Source organism: Urocitellus parryii, chromosome 3, assembly GCF_045843805.1.
Source record: "Urocitellus parryii isolate mUroPar1 chromosome 3, mUroPar1.hap1, whole genome shotgun sequence".
Lineage (NCBI taxonomy): Eukaryota > Metazoa > Chordata > Mammalia > Rodentia > Sciuridae > Urocitellus > Urocitellus parryii.
In genome coordinates this window covers 121,933,997-121,951,608 of record NC_135533.1, presented here as the reverse complement: position 1 = coordinate 121,951,608, position 17,612 = coordinate 121,933,997, and the positions used below count along the sequence as shown (strand labels likewise).

Genomic DNA, 17,612 nt, shown 5'->3' with positions numbered 1-17,612 from the left:
TGGCATTAGAAGGCTGCATAACAATAAAAGTCGAGACTGGGATGTGTCTTCAGCTCAGCAGTGGAGTGCCTGCTTGGCACGCACAAGCCCAGGCTGGATTCCCAGAACCACATGCACCCATGCAAACCAGGGTACAGACCTTTCTTGGCAGAAGGAGTGCATGATACATTGCTGAGGGAAAACCAGACACAAACAGCACAGGAGGGTGTTATCTGGAAGACCATCCACAAACAGGTATTTGGAAGGGCCTAGAAGAGTGGTCACAAAAATACCATCTCTGCATATTTTAATTTATTTTTTGTGGTGTTAGAGATCAATGCCAGGGCCTGATGCATGCTAGGCAAGTGCTCTACCACTGAGCCACATCCCCAATCCCTCGATGGAATCTAAGCAAATTTCTCAAGTCTTTCTCTCATAATAATTAATATCTCAGAAAAAAAACTTGCTTGTTAATATTCCTTCAGCCTCCCTGGGTGGCAAAAGTCATACGTTACAAGGCACCTGTGCTATCCTGGGGGGGGGGGAATAGCCCCCACTGAGGGATCCACACACCAAGGGACAAACAAGGGTCTGGGAACAACCATCCTAGGACTTGGTGTAGGTGAGTGGTGGAGTCTCCCAAGCTATGCTCCTCCCATCCCTACAGAGCAGTCAGTTCTGGAGTATGTCATGTAGGCATAAGCACAATGCTTTTCAAACTCAAAAATGAAGACTTTCTCTGTCTCTGCTGGGGTGGGTGGAGGTTGAAGTCATAAACGTAGGAAAGCAGACAGGTAGTACTACCCAGGGTGACCTGCCGGGTGCTCACTGCTGGGCAGGAGGCAAAGGCAGCCTTAGAAATCATTTCCATTCTACAGAGGGCAAGTGGATCAAGGCGAGTGAAACAAAGCTCACCAGACAGTAAAAACACTCCCCGCTGAAGAGCCACAAGACTCTCTGTCAACATGTTTTTCCACGTCAGACCCCTGGTTGCCAGGTAATTCTGCAGGGGAAAAAAAGGCAATAAGAATAAAAACTAGTCTAGAGGCAGAAACACTAAACAACAAGAGAGAAAGCACTTCGTGAGAAGCCTCTGAGGTGGCTGAACCCATGGCACAGCTGCCCATGGGCGGCCCTGGCCCACAGGGCTCCTGGTATGAGCCTCTTTGGGCCTCAGAGAGGGCTAGCCTTTGAACCCCAGGTGGAAGAGGCATCAGAGTCTCTCAAAATCCTACAAAGGCATTCACAGCACAGATACAGCTGAAACAACCTTGACAACGTCCCATGACAAGAGAGGATGAAAACCTGGCATCTGCTGTCTGCCCTCTGGAAACATGGAGCAGCTGGCCCCTCTCATGGAAGCCTACAGAAAAGCACCCCCTATAGGGCTGGGGATGTGGCACAAGCGGTAGCGCACTCGCCTGGCATGCGTGCGGCGCGCTGGGTTCAATCCTCAGCACCACATACAAATAAAAAATAAAGATGTTGTATCCGCCGAAAACTAAAACAATAAATAAAAAAAAAAGAAAAACACCCCATATAGACCCCAAAGCAGGTGTAGAGCTGCTGAGAGGACCATGCCTGTCAAATGTCCATGGCAAACAGGAAGCCCTGCTCTTGTTGTGCCGTCCATAGTGCTGGATGCCAGGTCCACAGCAGGAGAGCACAGGTACATATTAAGCATGTGAAATGGGAAGGAACACAGTCAGAGAGGAGGGCCAGAACTTCCCAGAAACCCTCTCTGAACTGCAGGAACCAATTCCTATGGATTCATGACACTATGGCAAAAAGGAAATGCCTATTTTTGAAATATGTGGAAAAACAGACATATACCAACGGGAGGGGCAGAGTTAAGCAGATCACTATTCAGAAAATTTACAAGGATTCCTGAAAGTAACTACAGAAGTGAGGGGGAGGCCTCCTGTTGGCACTGAGCCAGGCATGTGTGACAGGCACCTTCAGGATGTCTGACTCGTAGTTATTGCTGTTCAGCACTCCATCCAGACACTTGTCCCCCAGGTTGAGCTCTGCCAGGGGAAGGGAAGCAGAGTTATCTGTTTTATAAAGACAACATTGCATCAAAGAATTATGGCCTGATGGGATAACCAAATTTCTTTTCATTATAGATTATGCAAAAACTAAAAATTCCATAATAAAATGAGATTATAATACAGAAAAATTATTTCCATCCCTCCCTCCTTAAAATAATAAGATCTGAGTTTGTGAACACCTGGCTTGGTGTCAGAAAATCGGGACCACTGAGGAAGATTATTTTCTTAGGAGAGGTAATTCTATATGCATAAATAAATCCTCCTGCATTAGAAGTTCGTTATCTCCTTAACTGCTCCACGTGGCTTGACTGTGAGCCAACATGAATTCCACACTTCCAACATGTTTAGCAGGAGAAGGCAGGTGGGTACCTAGTGAATGACAGGGCCCACCCCTGCCCCTGCACACACCAGGCCACAAACACCACCAACACCTGCTCTGAGGTCATCAAGAGAACACATGCAGGGCTGAAGAGGTGATCTTACCACAGAAAGGGGCAAGGCAGCCAAAGCAACCAGTGCGGGTACAGCCCCAGTACAGGTGACAGAAGGGCTGTAGGCAGACTGAACCTGTGGACAGAGGACAGTCAGTTAGGCCCCAAGTGCTGTGAGAACACTCAGCACCAGACTCAGGGGCTCACCTCTTTGAAAACCACATAGAAGGGGTTTCCAAGGAAGTGGGCACAGAGGTGACTTTCCAGCCAAAGCCTAGCATCAAAGCTGACTGAACTGTAATGATTAAGCCCTTAGAAAAAAGCCAGACCCATGACCACATGTGTCCCATCATCCAAACAGCTTGCAGGGAGGGATTCCCTCTGGCTCTGAGCATCTGTTCTACCTGAGTATTTTGTCACACTATTGCCTTTGTCATTATTATTATTATTATTATTAGTAGTAGTAGTAGTAGTAGTAGTAGTAGTACCAGGGAGTGAACTTAGGGGCTCTTGATCACTGAGCCACATCCCCAGCCCTATTTTATATTTTATTTACAGACAGGGTCTCACTGAGTTGCTTAGTGCCTCACCATTGCTGAGGCTGGCTTTAAACTTGTGATCCTCCTGTCAAAGCCTCCTGAGCTGCTGGGATTATAGGTGTGGCCACTGCACCCAGCAAAGCTGGAGTTTTTACAATTTGTAGAGCTATTCCCTGAGCTGTGGCTTGTTGGCCATCTTTTGTGTCTCAGGCACTCTGAGGTGAGCATTCTCTGTGGCTGCTCATACACCATGCAGTGGGCAGTGACTGCCCAGAGGATACCCTAGTGCCCTTTTGCCTGACCTGCAATACACAGCCCACCACCCTGCCAGGCCCCTCCAGCCTGCCAAGCTCAGTGTCAAGAGCAGTGCCTTGACAAGGGCCACTTTGGATGGTGTGCTGGTGCTGTGCCCCTGGCATCCAGGACAGCAGCTTGTGCCCAGCAGGGACTGTCTGATGCTGCCATTTGGGTCCATGTTTCTCTTCATTCAACAGCAACAGCTTAACACATGCAGAGCTCATATAGTCAGGAAATATTTTAAAAGAAGCCTATGTACATGGACAGATATTTCAGGCAAGAGTAGATTCAAATGGCCATCAAATAGGGGCTGGGGATGTGGCTCAAGTGGTAGCACGCTCGTCTGGCGTGCGTGCGGCCCAGGTTCGATCCTCAGCACCACATACAAACAAAGATGTTGTGTCTGCCAATAACTAAAAAATAAATATTAAAAAAATTCTCTCTCTCTCTCTCTCTCTCTCTCCCTCTCCCTCTCCCTCTCCCTCTATCACTCTCTCTAAAAAAAAATGGCCATCAAATAAATGATGGGCTTTGATTTGATGGCAAGAACTGTAAACTAAAAACACCCTATTTCATCTGTTAGATCTATAAGTGACACATCATACAGTGACTGGTGCTGATGTGGGGATGGTTGTAGATCCAGAACCCAAGAGGACCTGGTCTCCACAGGGCAGCATTAGTACAGTTCAACACAGTCACATGGGGTCAACACCTATGATCCCAGCAGCTCAGGAGGCTGCTGCAGGAGGGTCCCATGCTTCAGGTCATTTTGGTTTTGGCAAACCCCACTGAGACATCACATCTCAGCTTGGCCAGACTGTGTCATGAAATAAAACATAAAAAGAGGGGGATGCAGCTCAGTGGAGGGCCATTTAGCCAGCAAGTACAAGCTCCTGGGTTCAACCTCCAGTATTGGGGTGGGGGTGTGGAAGAAACAACATTACATCTTACTTCACACCTCACACAACACATCTGAAACATGAGCCAGGGGCACCGCAGGCAGCCTGGCCTACTCACATTGCTGAGGGGCCACACGTGGGTCCTGCTCCCGCTCTGCTCTCCGATCAGGCATGGGCTGGAAGCAGCAGGTACAGATGGCGTGGCTTCCTTGTAGAGGGCACACATAATCCTGGGCTGCTGAGGTACAGGCATGTTGGGACATAGGCAGAAAGGCGGCAGATAAGAGGTTCACATCTAGAGAAGCAGCTAGCACACAGGAGGAGAGACAGGCTTGAAAGAGGACAGGAGATTTTCAGACTGTCCCTGAGGAGTCAGATGATATCCTGCCATGTAAACTGAGAGATTTTGAGTAGATTGAAAAATAACCAAAAATGGGGTCTGGCTTAGTAGTAGAGCACTTGCCTAGCATGCATGAGGTCCTGCTTCCATCCCAAGCACCAAAAAAATAAAAATAGAAAGAACCAAAAACTGAAATTTTTTGGTTCAGGGGTTGTAACCAGATTTCAAAGATTAGTCAGAGGTTTTCTAATATTTCCTACAAAGGAAAAGCACGTATATTATAAAACAACAAAACATGCTGCATACTTAATTTCTGCTGAGACAAGAGAACAGTTATGTCTTTCCAATAACAAAAGGCAGGCATGGTGGGCAAGGGACCACCTGATCTGGCATCAGGAACTCTGACCACATGGTACATTCCTAGACACTTACCACCCATATAGAAGAGACCATGGGGAGTTACCAAGCCAACCATCACAACTCAATCCACTCTAAGGGTCACAGAGCAGCTACAGCACTCAGGCTCTATCTGTGTGTGACACATATTCTACATGCATGGGCCTAATTAGTAATTTGACAGCCCAAGGCCAGATACTGGTGGATCCTGTTATGAAAGACAGGAACATGCAGAGTGGGGAAGTCACTGGGTACTGAGTACCCTTGCCAACGGCAGAGCACTGCCTTGCCTGTCCCATACACAGGTCCTAGATGCCACCAGGAGAACTGTGGCTACAGTGCAGCAGGGTGGTCAAGGACATGGCTCTGAGGCACAATCTTGAGCTGGTGGTCTCATGACAAGCCCAGGCTAGGGCCTTCAAGCTATCTTTACATTCTGCAGAGACCACAGAATGGGTGGGGCCAAGAGTGCTAGGATTTGACCCCAGGGCCTTACACATGCAAATTATGTGCTCTACGACTGAGCTAGACCCCCCAGCCCCTCTCTTGCATTTTTGGGAGGCATCTGGAGATCCACCTGTTGGAAATGGGCAACTGACAGGAGAGAGCTCAGGGCGACTCTGGAGATGTGAGCCTGTTTCTGAGGACTGGGCATCCACTGCTGGAGAGAGGCCAGCCTCTCATGGGAGGGACAGATGTGTGGTCCCATTTTGGTTTTGGCAAACCCCACTGAGACATCACCTGCCCTAAAGCAGAGGACTGGGAACGGACCAAGTGTTAAAATCAGGACTAGTAATTCCCAGGGAAGTCCAGAGAAGACCCCCACATAAACAGCAGGTATTTATCAGAACCTCCCTGAGACAGATTATAAAAACTGAGAGGATCTGAGAGGCAGTGGGCCATGCAGGCCAAGGACTGGAGGGCAGAAGCCCCCCAAGCGGAAACAGTATAGGAGGCCAGGACAACAGGGGTCACAACAACGCGACGTGGGGCTAGATGCCGCTGTCTCACCTGCTGTGAAGCTGGCAGACGCTGATGGCGCATCCCCACCAAGGGCCTGCTGGGCCCCGGGCTCACTGTCGGGTGCTGGGCAGGGAAGGGGCTGTACCGCTTGCCTTCTGTACTCGGGGCACTGTCTGCACACGATGTATGGCTGACTGCAGGAAGAGCAAGCGGCAGAGCTGCAGCCATGGAGGAGCAGGCCCCCAGGCACTAGTGCAGCTCTGCATCTGAGACAAGGATAGACCCTGGGCAGCACCTTACCATGCCGACCCGAAGCTGTCTTCCTCTGTGTGGCCTCAGCCCCCTCACACTTTTTCTCTGGCCCTGAACAGCTCCACTCCCACCACTGCGTGTAAAGGACAGGGTAGGCCCTTCTTTCCTGCCCAGCCCCAGCTGCTGGAGAGGGCATTATCCAGAACCACCCAAACAGGAATCTGAGGGTGGGCACCCACTCACCCATGCAGGCCACCACCCTGTGCCATTGCTCATCCCCAGGCTTCAGCACACCAGATCCTGGGTCACACTGAGCTGACGAGGGGCCTGGGCTCACATGAGACCACAGCACAGGCACTGCTTCCCCTTGTTAAAGCCAGCGCACGTGCCACGTCCGAAGAGACTCTCCTCTAGTGACCTTCCAACTGGACAGCGGGAGCCCCGCACCACTCATCTCTATGGCCTGTGTTGCCGTGGATTGCTTGTCTTTAAGGCACCTCAGAAACTACTAGGCAAAAAGGTAGACTGTAAAAAAGAATCCTCTGAAAAAGTAGGAGGCTCTTATCTTAGAGAATGCCTTTCTAAGGCAATGAGGGTCAAGAATGGATAAGATGATCAGATAAAAATGCCACAGTGAAAAGATGCTCATTTGTAAACAAAAAATGTAAATGAAAAGGACATTACTGTTTTCTCATACTAAGCTGGCAAAGAGCATCCTTCACATATACCTCAGAGAGTGGCATTAAAGTGACCTTTCTGATGGGCACTGGATAACATGCATAAAAGTCCAGCAAGGTAAAATTCCTGGTCATCTTGGTGAAACTGCTGGACATGTGCACAGGGGTGACCACAGGACGGTCTGCAGCACTACTTCCAGAGGCAGGGTGTTGGGAAGGCTTCAGAATCCCGAGTGCAACATGCTCCCATCTTTACAGAACACTCAATTGGTTCTTACATTCTACTTTGTAAAGATGTACATGGATGAACACACACGAAAAACCCAGTGGACACAGTGAGTGGTAACACTCAGGCTCACTGCTGGTAGAGGGCTTGCCTTAGCATGCACAAGGTCCTGGGCTTGATCCTCAGAACCAAAGGAAAGAAAAAAGAAGAAAAGAGAAATAAAATGTCAACACTGAAGTGATTCTTAGGTTTTCTTTCTTTTGCTGGATCACCATCACTAAATTTTGCAAAAACAAATAAAGATGATTAAAAGTTTTGAGCTTTGTTTATTGCCTTGAGGTAGAGTGCTCACCTACCATGCGTGAGGCATTGGGTTCGATCCCCAGACCCACGTACAAATAAAATAAAGATATTGTGTCTACCTATAACTAAAAAATAAATATTAAAAAAAGATATTGTGTCCATCTCCAACTACAAAATAAATATTAAAAACTAAATAAATAAATATCACAGCCTTGGCCAAAAATGAAAACTCTGATTTCAGAGTTGGGGAAGATCATCTAGGACTATGTCCTTTTAGCCAGGGGACAGTGCCTTTTCTGTGATACTGCCATTTATGGTAGAAGACAACACCGCCACTAGATAAACTACAGGGAAACACAGTGCTTACATGGGGAAAAAGTAAAACTTAATTACAACACTCTGTTAGGACCAGTGAGTCAGGACCCATGTGAGGCGACTTGCTCCACTGGAAGAGGGTACAGAGCTTGTCTCTGTTACCTATAGTAATGGACAACGGCAGGTGGGCCACAGGGAGGAGCACTCCATCCAGCCAGAGTAGCAAGCTGCGCAGAACGTGTGCATGCAAGGCTGCACATCCACTCTCTGCCAGCTCACCCAGTCCTGGCCACTCTCCAGCATCAGAAAACAAGCTCAGACCACAGGAACCTGGCTACCCACCCCACAGCAAACTCTTAATCAAAGAACTGGATGCACCTCTGGCTCCAAGACCCCATTCCCAGGCAGGAACAGGGACTACCTGATGTCTGAGGACTCGCTGTCAACATCTGACAGCTCCAGCAGGTCCTCTGAACTCCCCTCTTCATCAGAAAAAGACCTCTTGACTTTGGGCTGCAGCATGTCTTGGGTGATTCTATTCCTGGCATCCATACTTCTCATATCTTCTTCACTGCGACTCTTGTCTAGATTCAAAGAACACAGTAGCTTTCACTGACAGCAAGGCATGATCAGTGAGACACACAGCCTTCTCTCCTCAGAGCTGAGCTCCCAGCCCTGAGGAAGGGAGAGTCTGGGGGGGCTGGCCCACTTGCCTGGGTGCTGGATGAGGTATGCTTCCACAAGGTTGTTGAGGATGTGGTTCTTACAGATCCGCTCCACTGGACAGCGGCAGGTGGGGCACAGGGAGGAGCGCTCCATCCAGCCAGAGTAGCAAGCTGCACAGAACGTGTGCATGCAGGGCTGCAAGCTAGAACAAGAGGAACCCCTCTTCAGACAGAAGCCTCCAAAGATCGGCCACTAGGACCCCTAGGGCAAGACATGCAGCAGGCCTTCCCAGGTAGAAGGGCAAGCTGATCAAAGCCAGGGGCTGACTGTGGAGCCCAGCTATCACTCTCACAGAAAACACTTTAATCAAGCTTGGTTGATAAAAAGAAACTAGAGGTCACACTGCTTCTGTGTCATCAAAAGGGACAGAGGAAAGCAGATTATGACTGCAGAAACATGGGCAACAGGAACCAGCGTCTCAGGATTGGAAGCTGGGTAAGGCTACACCTTCTAAGTAGACACTGGAGTAAGGAGAAGGCTCATCTGGGCTGCTCCTGGGATATACATTCTATGACAGTGTTAAACATTTCTCTAACCAGGAAACATTTAAAACTTGGTATAGTGCATCTGATCTGTCTGCCTGCTAGACTTCGGGTTCACTGGGTTACCCATAACCCATGTCAGTCAAAACCAATACTGCCAAAATCTTGTGGATTCTACAGCCCTAGTCTCCTAGGTGGCTCTTCAAGTACGATGAAAATAGCACCTTAGTAGTCCCCATGCCAAAGAGGACCTAACAGCTGCTTCATTGGCAGACTCCTCCCAGTGGCCAGGGTCCACTGTGAGCCAGTTGGGGTGTCAGCGGCACACCTCACGTCAAAAAGGACCTGACAGCTGCTCCACTGGCAACCTCCCCTTCACCCCCTGCCCCCGTGATCCACCGTGAGCCAGATGGGGGGGTTGGCAGCACACCTCACGCAGTCATGCAGCAGGTCCTGGCAGATAATGCATGTGAGCGTCTCCTCCATCTTGTCTGGCTTCATGGCAGTAGCTCTGACGTCCTCACGGGGAGGTTGGGTATTTCTACCCTGGTATGCAACCAACTGCTGCAGGTTCGGGTCAAGTGCCTCACCTAGGAGAGAAAGGCATATGTTCTGACAGGCACACCACAGCAGAACTTGATGCATAGCCTCGTATTATAGAGCCCAGCCTGGAGACAAGGGGACTCCTCAGGCTGCAGATGCAGTGCTGACCTTACGTTTGTATCTACAAAGACCATTTTTAGGGTGGCTCCAGATAAGTCTCATGTTCCAGTATGTTTACGTTCTGGTGTAGAGGAACAGTTCCTGACATAAAATGACATACACAATGTATAGCTAAGAAAGAAAGGATAAGCTAGGTGCATGCCTATAGTACCAGCTACTTGGGAGGCAGAGTCAGGAGGGTCACTTGAGCTCAGGAAATCAAAGCCAGCCAGGGAAGCACAGCAAGACTCTACCTCAAAAGAAAAAAAAAGGTGGGAGGGGGGCAGGCTGAGAGGCTCGGGTTAGGGACCACAGACCTGTAATCCCAGCAAGTTGGGAGGTAGAAGGCACGCAAGTTCAAAGCCAGCCTGAACAATTTAGCAAGACCCTAACAGCTTAGTGAGACCCTGTCTCAAAATCAAAAATACAAAAGATTGGTGATGTGCCTCAGTGGTTAAGTACCCCTGGATAGAATTTCTACTACAAAAAAAGAGAGGAAGAAAGAGAGAGAGAGAGAGAGAGATGGGCCAGCTGTTAAATAGTATTTGTCTTTTTTTAAAAATAATGTCCTTTCTGGAAGTCTCTAAGATTTTTTTTTTTTAAGAGAGAGAGAAAGAGAGAGAGAATTTTAATATTTATTTATTTTTTAGTTTTCGGCGCACACAACATCTTTGTTTGTATGAGGATCGAACCCGGGCCACACACATGCCAGGCGACCGCGCTACTGCTTGAGCCACATCCCCAGTCCATGTTAAATAGTATTTGTATAAATGTAATTTTTTTAAAAAAACAAATGAAAAAGCATGATGCCTGAGTACACAGGAACATGCTAGAAAACAAGACAAAGATGGCACCAGTGGCTTTAAGATGCTCCTTCTCCTGTTATGTTTCTATTGCTCAGGTGTAAGCTCGGATGTTGGTTGTCACAGGTCAATTAATTTATTTATTTTGGTACTGAGGTTTGACCCCAGGGTACTAGACCACTGAGCTACACCCTTTTCTTATTTTTTATTTTGAGACAGAGTCTAGCTAAGTTGTCTAGGCTGGCTTTGAATTTGTGACCCTCCTGTCTCAGCCTCCCAAGTTGCTGGGACTATAGAGGCCTGTGTGCCACATGCCTGGTAATTTTTATTTTTAAAGAAATATTAAACATGTAACTTAAGTCATATAGAAGAATGCAGTCACCTCTGCCCAGCCTGCCTTCACTGCAATTTCACCAGGTGAAGAAACCACTTCCACGTCTTTTACTGCGCCTTTTGGTATTCATTTCCATGTATTTAAATTATAATGCTACATTGACTTATTAATTTTGTTTTATTTAGTGCTAGAAATTGAACTCTGGGCCACTCACATTAGGCAAATGCTCTATCACTGAGCTACATCCGCAGCCTTGATTTACCCATTTTAGAAATCATCACCTGATATCTACCAACACAGGAAGGTGTTTTGGCCCCTGAAACCTTCTTCCAAATATTATCTAACAGGACTGTGGGTTAACTGCAGCAAACGGCTTTCATTGTGTTTATGTAAGCATTCTCTGCTGGGCCGAGCAATATACCAAAATTACCTTTTCTGATTTACACATTTTTTCATCTTTCTGGAGTTATATAATTGCCTTGTTTTTATATGTGTGTATTTTTTGCTATAAAACTGCTGCTGATTCTTCCCATGCCTTCCCCAAGTTGATTAACTAACTCCCCAGTCTTCACATAGCTCCATTTCTCCCAAAGACCAACTGGGTCCTGTAGTGCCCTGGGCCTGTTGCACATAGCCAGCATTACCCATCACATTTCCACATCTTAAAAATAATCTCTTAAATTTTGGCTTTTAAAGTACAGACATTTTTTTTTTTAAAGAGAGAGTGAGAGAGGAGAGAGAGAGAGAGAGAGAGAATTTTTTTTTTTAATATTTATTTTTTAGTTCTCGGCGGACACAACATCTTTGTTGGTATGTGGTGCTGAGGATCGAACCCGGGCCGCACGCATGCCAGGCGAGCGCGCTACCGCTGAGCCACATCTCCAGCCCCAGACATTTTTTTATCTAAATCATCTTCAATGTGAAGGCTCAAACTATCATCTAAGACAACATCAAAGCAGGGCATTGTGGTGCACATCTATAAGTCTTAGGAGGCTAAGGCAAGAGGATTGCAAGTTCAAGGCCAATCTGAGAATTTAGAGAGACTCTTCTCAAAATAAAAAATAAGTTGGGGTTGCAGCTCGGTGGCAGAGCACTGTCCAGAATGCACAAAGCCCTGGGTTAAACCCTAGTTACACACACACACACACACACAAAAAAAAAAAAAAAAAAAAAAAATCTAGAGAGAGAACTCTGGCATCCATGTTGCAATCAGGAATATACTACCTCTAGACCCAAGACTGTAGCCTGGTGGCAAGCAGTTCCATCCAGATCACACAATGGGAAAGAAAAGGCCCCAATTTCATTAAGCAAATGTGAGGTGCTGCAGTAATCATCTGAGGGGGTCTCCATGGGCAAGCTCAAATGAAGCCACATGCAAGGCCATGGCCACCAACCCAGAGTACCCCTAGCACCTCGTGGAGAGGGCAGAGGATGCATGGAGCTGCAAGACCAACCTGCTTTCATTTTCTTTTTCATGGGCTCCAGATTCTCCTGGTTCTGGGGTTCCAGCAAAGAAAACTGTGCTCCCTCTCTGTCTGGGAGAGCTGACGTAAGGCTGGAGAGTTCACCACTTCCCACAGATGGACCACATCCTTTTAGGGAGAAGCCTGTACCCCCGGGTCCTGTGAAAAGGGAAAAACAAGACAGGTTCTAATTTCTCTATTTCATGAGAGAACATGCTGGTAAAGTATCACTGATTTAAGCCAAATGCAATCTGCAGTCCAAGATATCATAGTTTAAGAATGACACATCACTTCTGCTATGTCAATACCATGAACATCATGTCTTATATGCATTTGGGCCCATTTCTGTGTGAATGGAGCTGGGGGCAAAAGTACATTCACAAGGGAAAAAATGCAGAGATGACTTTGACAGAACCAGCCCTGAGCACTGGTGGACCACGTGCAAACCCACATGCCAACAATCACACAGTGCACATTTCAGGGCGAATGTTCCAAATAGAGGCCCATGTGAAGCAGAGGCCTTTGGCAGGAGTGGAGCAGTTGTATGATCATGGGAAGGAAGAGGGCAGTCATTGGCAGGCATAGCAGAAGAAGCTAGAGACACATAACTGGAAGGAGTTTGGCAATTTACTACATCCTCTATCTTCATTGAGATCTAGTTTGGAATATCACAGTATGACAGGTATGTGGTCCATGATATTCAAACCATGTTATCATATGATAAAATGGCTTAGAGTAGCTGAGGAGAAAAGAATGACTTTGGAAACAGCTGAACCCCTTTACTGAGGGGAAAAGCTAACAGCTCCCGGGCTGGCTCCTGTCCCCACCACTCACACTACAACTGTGAGAGGCTGCTGTGCTTCGATCTCCAGAATAAAGAGCATGGTAATGGCTCCTCCCTAACTGGCTCCATCAATGAGTCTTAACCAAAAAAGAGCACTTACTACACTTCTCATGTCTAATAGGTGCTCAACAAGTCTTCACCATAGTTACTTTGTTAGTGTAAGTGTTTTGCTACTGTTAATGTTTATAAGTATAATTGTTTTCTTAGTGTTAGTGTTTAGTGTTAGTGTTTGTAAGCATATTATACATATATGCTTAGGCATATGGACAGAAAAAATTTTATTATTTAAAATTTACAAATATATGAATGCATTACCTCTTTAAAGAACTTAGAACATTATCACAGTTTATCAGACTAAACACAATGCACACAGATGGACAGAATAAAAGATTATCTAACTTAAGGTTCTCTTTAAACTGTCCCATGCCTGAGTTCTGAGGAAGTCCTTATAATATTCATAAAATGCCAGGTTAGGATGACAGATGTGGCATGCCTGACCTAAGCATGTGGCTAGAGAGCTGCACCCAACCCAGAGCCTGCCCTTGAGTGTGATGAGCCATGCAAGTGGACTGAGTAGCACTTCCACTTCTTTAGGACTATCATCGCATGGAATGAGTCACAGGTGTTGGAACCAGTTGTGGAGAGCCAGCACACATCCCACCTGTGCTATCTATACTTGAGGAACCCTAGTGAAGGTGCACAGGCCTAGAGAGCTTTAAGACTTTGTCTAGTTGATCACTCAGGTCTGGCATGTTTGCCTTTTGAGTGTGATTGCAATTTCTTTCATTCATAAATTTGAGTTAATTATGTTAAAATGAAGGCATATCAAGAGACTTTAAGAAGCTGGGGCTTTAGTTTAAAAGTTTACATGGGCTGGGCATGGTGGCAATGCCTATGATCCAATCATTCAGGAGGCTGAGCAGGAGGACCACAAGTTGAAGACCAGGCTGGGCAACTTAGCAAGACCCTATCTCAGAACAAAAAATTTTTTAAAAGCTGGAAATGTAGCTCATTGATATGAGTGCCCCTGACTGGATTCAACCCCAGTATTGGGAGGGGGGACGACACTTCATTGAAAAATCAAAGAACACCAAGTACAGTGGTACATGCTTATAATCCCAGCAGCCTGGGAGATTGAGGCAGGAGGATCACAAGTTCAAAGCCAGCCTCAGCAATCTAGCAAGGCCCTAAGTAACCCGATGATACCCCGTCTCAAAACAAAAAATAAAGAGGGCTGGGGATGTGGCTCAGTGGATAAGCACCCCTGGGTTCAATCCTTGGTAGCAAAAAAAAAAAAAAAAAAAAAAAAAAAAAAAAAAATCAAAGACCTTAATAACCAGGGAGAAATAACATCTTCCTGTTTTTGTAAAAATATCAATTCTCCCCAAATTAATATCTCAAAAAGATTTCTTTTTAACTTTTTAACTCTAAAGATAATCTAGATGAGAAATACAAGTGAATAACTGAGAAAGTAAACTAAAAAATAAGCATAGACTGTGGTCTAATTACTGAATATATGTGTACACCACTTGCAAGGACATATTTATATCATACTGCACCTGAATGTTCTGACTTTATCCCAATAACTGTGGGGAAAGCCAAAAAGAGCTAAGCTATCAGGAACAAGGCATGTAAAATTGGTTTTAAACTATACATTTCTCTGCTGAGCTTAGTGGTACATTCCTGTAGACCCAGTGACTTGGCAGGCAGAGGCAGGAGAATCATAAACTTGAGACCACCCTCAGCAACTTAGGGCACCCTGTCTCAAAATAAAATAAAAAGGACTGAGGTATATAGCTCAGTGATACAGCACTTGTATAGCAAGCACAATGCCTGGGGTTCCATCCCCAGTATCACTTTTTTGTTTTTTTTTTTAAATATACTCTACCCTGAGTAAACCCTGAAATATTATACCAAGTGAAAGAAGTTGGTCACAAAAGACCACATACTGTATGATTCCACATTTGTGAAATGTCCAAAACAGGCAAATCCAAAGCAACGTATTTCCTTTCAAGTGACAGAATGTTCCAGACTCAGTGATAATGGGCATTTATTGCAATTTTGTGAATACACTAAAAACCACTGATGTGTACACTGTAATTGTGTGATGTGTACACTGTAATTGTGTGATGTGTACAGTATACGGAGCATACCTCAATAAGAAATAAGAGAATATAGAAATACCATGGTACCTGCAGCATTTCTCTTGGGGAAGGACAGGTCAATACTTGCCACTACAGAATTCCTGCTAAGGAGAGCCTTGGTCAAGGCTTTTCTGTCTGTGACAATGTGGTAAAGATTAGGAAACAAAGCACCGTGGTTGTCACCGTGACCTCCTCCATCTCACCAGAGCTGAAGGAATGCTCTCGCCCTGTGGCAGTTGGCTCTGTGGAAGAGGTGGAGGCCCTGGGGAAGATGTCTGATGTCGATGTTGATGGCTGTGGTTCCTCCAAGCATGCCTGAGTGGCGGGAGACAACGAAGGTGGGACCTGGGGGTCGTCACCCCGTCCTGGATCTGAGGACTCTTTGGTCACATGGAACACATTTTCTTTATTGGCTTCTGCAAGCACAAAAGGAACACAAGGAACACATACTGAGAGCCCAGGAAGACATCCCAGGGCTGGAACCAAAGGACACTGCCCCCCACGCATCCATGTCTTTGCCACAAGATCACTTACCGAAGGATTCTCGTGTCATGCCTTGCTTTTCACGTAGAGATTCATAGAGGTATGCCACATCTAGGAGTAAATCAACCCTATCAGAGGGTGGCCATGTAGGAGGGGCCCCTCATCTCGCAGCCCATCTACCTGCTGATTATCTTCACTTACCAGCCAGTAACCACATTCACCAGTTTAAGAGATTCTAACACAATTGACATGCAACATCTTTGCCAACTAAAATAAGCAAGCCTCAGGGAATGACCTCAGGAGGCAGACTAAGGCAAATAATACATGCTGCTCATAATTAAAGGAAAGAACAAACTCAAGATTCTTCCATGTGGCAAGGGGCTAGTTTTATGCCCACTGTGCCCTAAGGAACCTTTGCCCCTGCTTCTTCTTCCTTACCAAGGAAGATCTCCCTGTGTTCTTTGAGTCTCAAGGATGCCTTTAAATCAGAGGGCTCCCAGCACTCCTTGTCCTACTCAGTGATCATGGGCATGCAATTTTGTGAATATATGTCATTCTCTCTCTCACACACACAGAGTCCTGGAGCTGACCTTCACTGCCTCCTATACAGTCTCCAAGAGCAGAGCCAACAAGGGCCCAGGCCCTCTTCCTAGGTTTTGCTTCCCACAGCTCCAGTTCTTCCACCTGGCCCCACTTGCTCCTCCTCGGCTGTTTTGATGCGCTGCTCATAACTATGGAGGCATTCTTGAAGAAAGGCTCTGACTGTGGTCGACACTACCATTCTCCAGCTGTTTACACCAAGAGTTCACACAAACAACAAAGGGAATATATATAGGAGACATCTGTGCCAACACTTTCTAAAGATATGCCCCAGCCTCAGCTGGACACTCCCTTAGCATAGCACTGGGGATGAGTCTAGCCAGTATGTTTTCCTCTCTTACTGTGTTCGGGCTCATTTTTCCTGTACACCAAGTAGATGACATCCCCCGTCTGCAGAGGACAAGTCTGCTTCTTAACCACCTTCAGCTTGTTGATCACAGTTCCATTGGTACTGTAAAGAAAACAAAGTGCAATTTATCCTTCTCAAAGTAATTTGGGATTAAATTATTTTTCTACCACCATTAGGAAACTGGCTCAATATTATCATTTTGAAAATACTCATAGGAATGATGTAACTATTTTACAAAGCACATATTCAAGTACCCTCTTAAAATTCTCTTGGGGAAAAAGCTTGCCTGTTACTCCTTTACTGACAACCTACCTGGCAACCAAACCATTTGTCTCATCGAGTGTTTTAATAATTCTGGTACTCCCATGCCAGACTCCCTTCGAGTGCCTCCTGGTGGGTCCCGAGGCCCCTCAGTAGCATTGTGCTTCCATTTCCAGCCTCTTGGGAGTTGTGGGCAACACTGTCCACATGTGCACCCTGGCATCGCATCCCCCAGATAAGCATAGCTCCTTCCTAAGAGATGGGTGCTGGCTCTTGGGAAGATGACTTGGCCCCTGTGCTCAGAACACACAGCCTGGATCAGCAGTGGCCACACTGCTGGATGGGAAAGGTCAAGGTCCATGGTGTAAGGGGAGGACCAAGTAAGAGGGAACAGGAAGTGCTTCCTGGGGAAGATCTAATGTGTCCAGGAGTCAGCTACATGACAGATACTGAATGTATAAAACTCAGCATCTGAACCACCACATGCCTCAGCTTTGCAGGCTCACTAGGAGGAGGGGATTCACATCTGAGCAGTTCACTGAGGTCAGGGAACAGGAAACATTTTCTGTAAAGAGCCAGACAATAAGAGTTCCCGTTCTGTGGTCACAAAGTCTCTGTCCAACTACTCAGCTCTGCTGCTATAATGTAAAAGCCGCCAATGACAGGATGTAAACAGTCACAGCCATGCCCAGTAAACCTACAACAAAAGCTGGATATGAGCTGGCACAGTAGTTCACAAATGTAATCCCAGCA

The 17,612-nt window shown here is 46.5% G+C and overlaps 1 protein-coding gene across 4 annotated transcripts in view; it reads right to left on the bottom strand.

Moving 5' to 3' along the window:
• Positions 1–17,612, bottom strand: part of Chfr (checkpoint with forkhead and ring finger domains) — a 29,464-nt gene that overhangs the window by 4,462 nt on the left and 7,390 nt on the right. For 2 of the 4 annotated variants that reach the window (XM_026409679.2, XM_026409680.2), the window contains 12 exons: positions 16,591–16,700; positions 15,701–15,760; positions 15,370–15,582; positions 12,170–12,337; positions 9,307–9,466; positions 8,382–8,536; positions 8,090–8,252; positions 5,944–6,089; positions 4,315–4,434; positions 2,514–2,597; positions 1,936–2,006; positions 895–982 (listed from right to left, as the gene is read on the bottom strand). In XM_026409679.2, coding sequence (XP_026265464.1) covers positions 895–982; positions 1,936–2,006; positions 2,514–2,597; positions 4,315–4,434; positions 5,944–6,089; positions 8,090–8,252; positions 8,382–8,536; positions 9,307–9,466; positions 12,170–12,337; positions 15,370–15,582; positions 15,701–15,760; positions 16,591–16,700 — 1,538 coding nt within the window. Of the gene's footprint in view, positions 1–139; positions 249–894; positions 983–1,935; positions 2,007–2,513; positions 2,598–4,314; positions 4,435–5,943; positions 6,090–8,089; positions 8,253–8,381; positions 8,537–9,306; positions 9,467–12,169; positions 12,338–15,369; positions 15,583–15,700; positions 15,761–16,590; positions 16,701–17,612 lie in introns of all 4 variants that reach the window. The other 2 variants (XR_003302691.2, XM_026409681.2) reach the window with 2 other exon arrangements.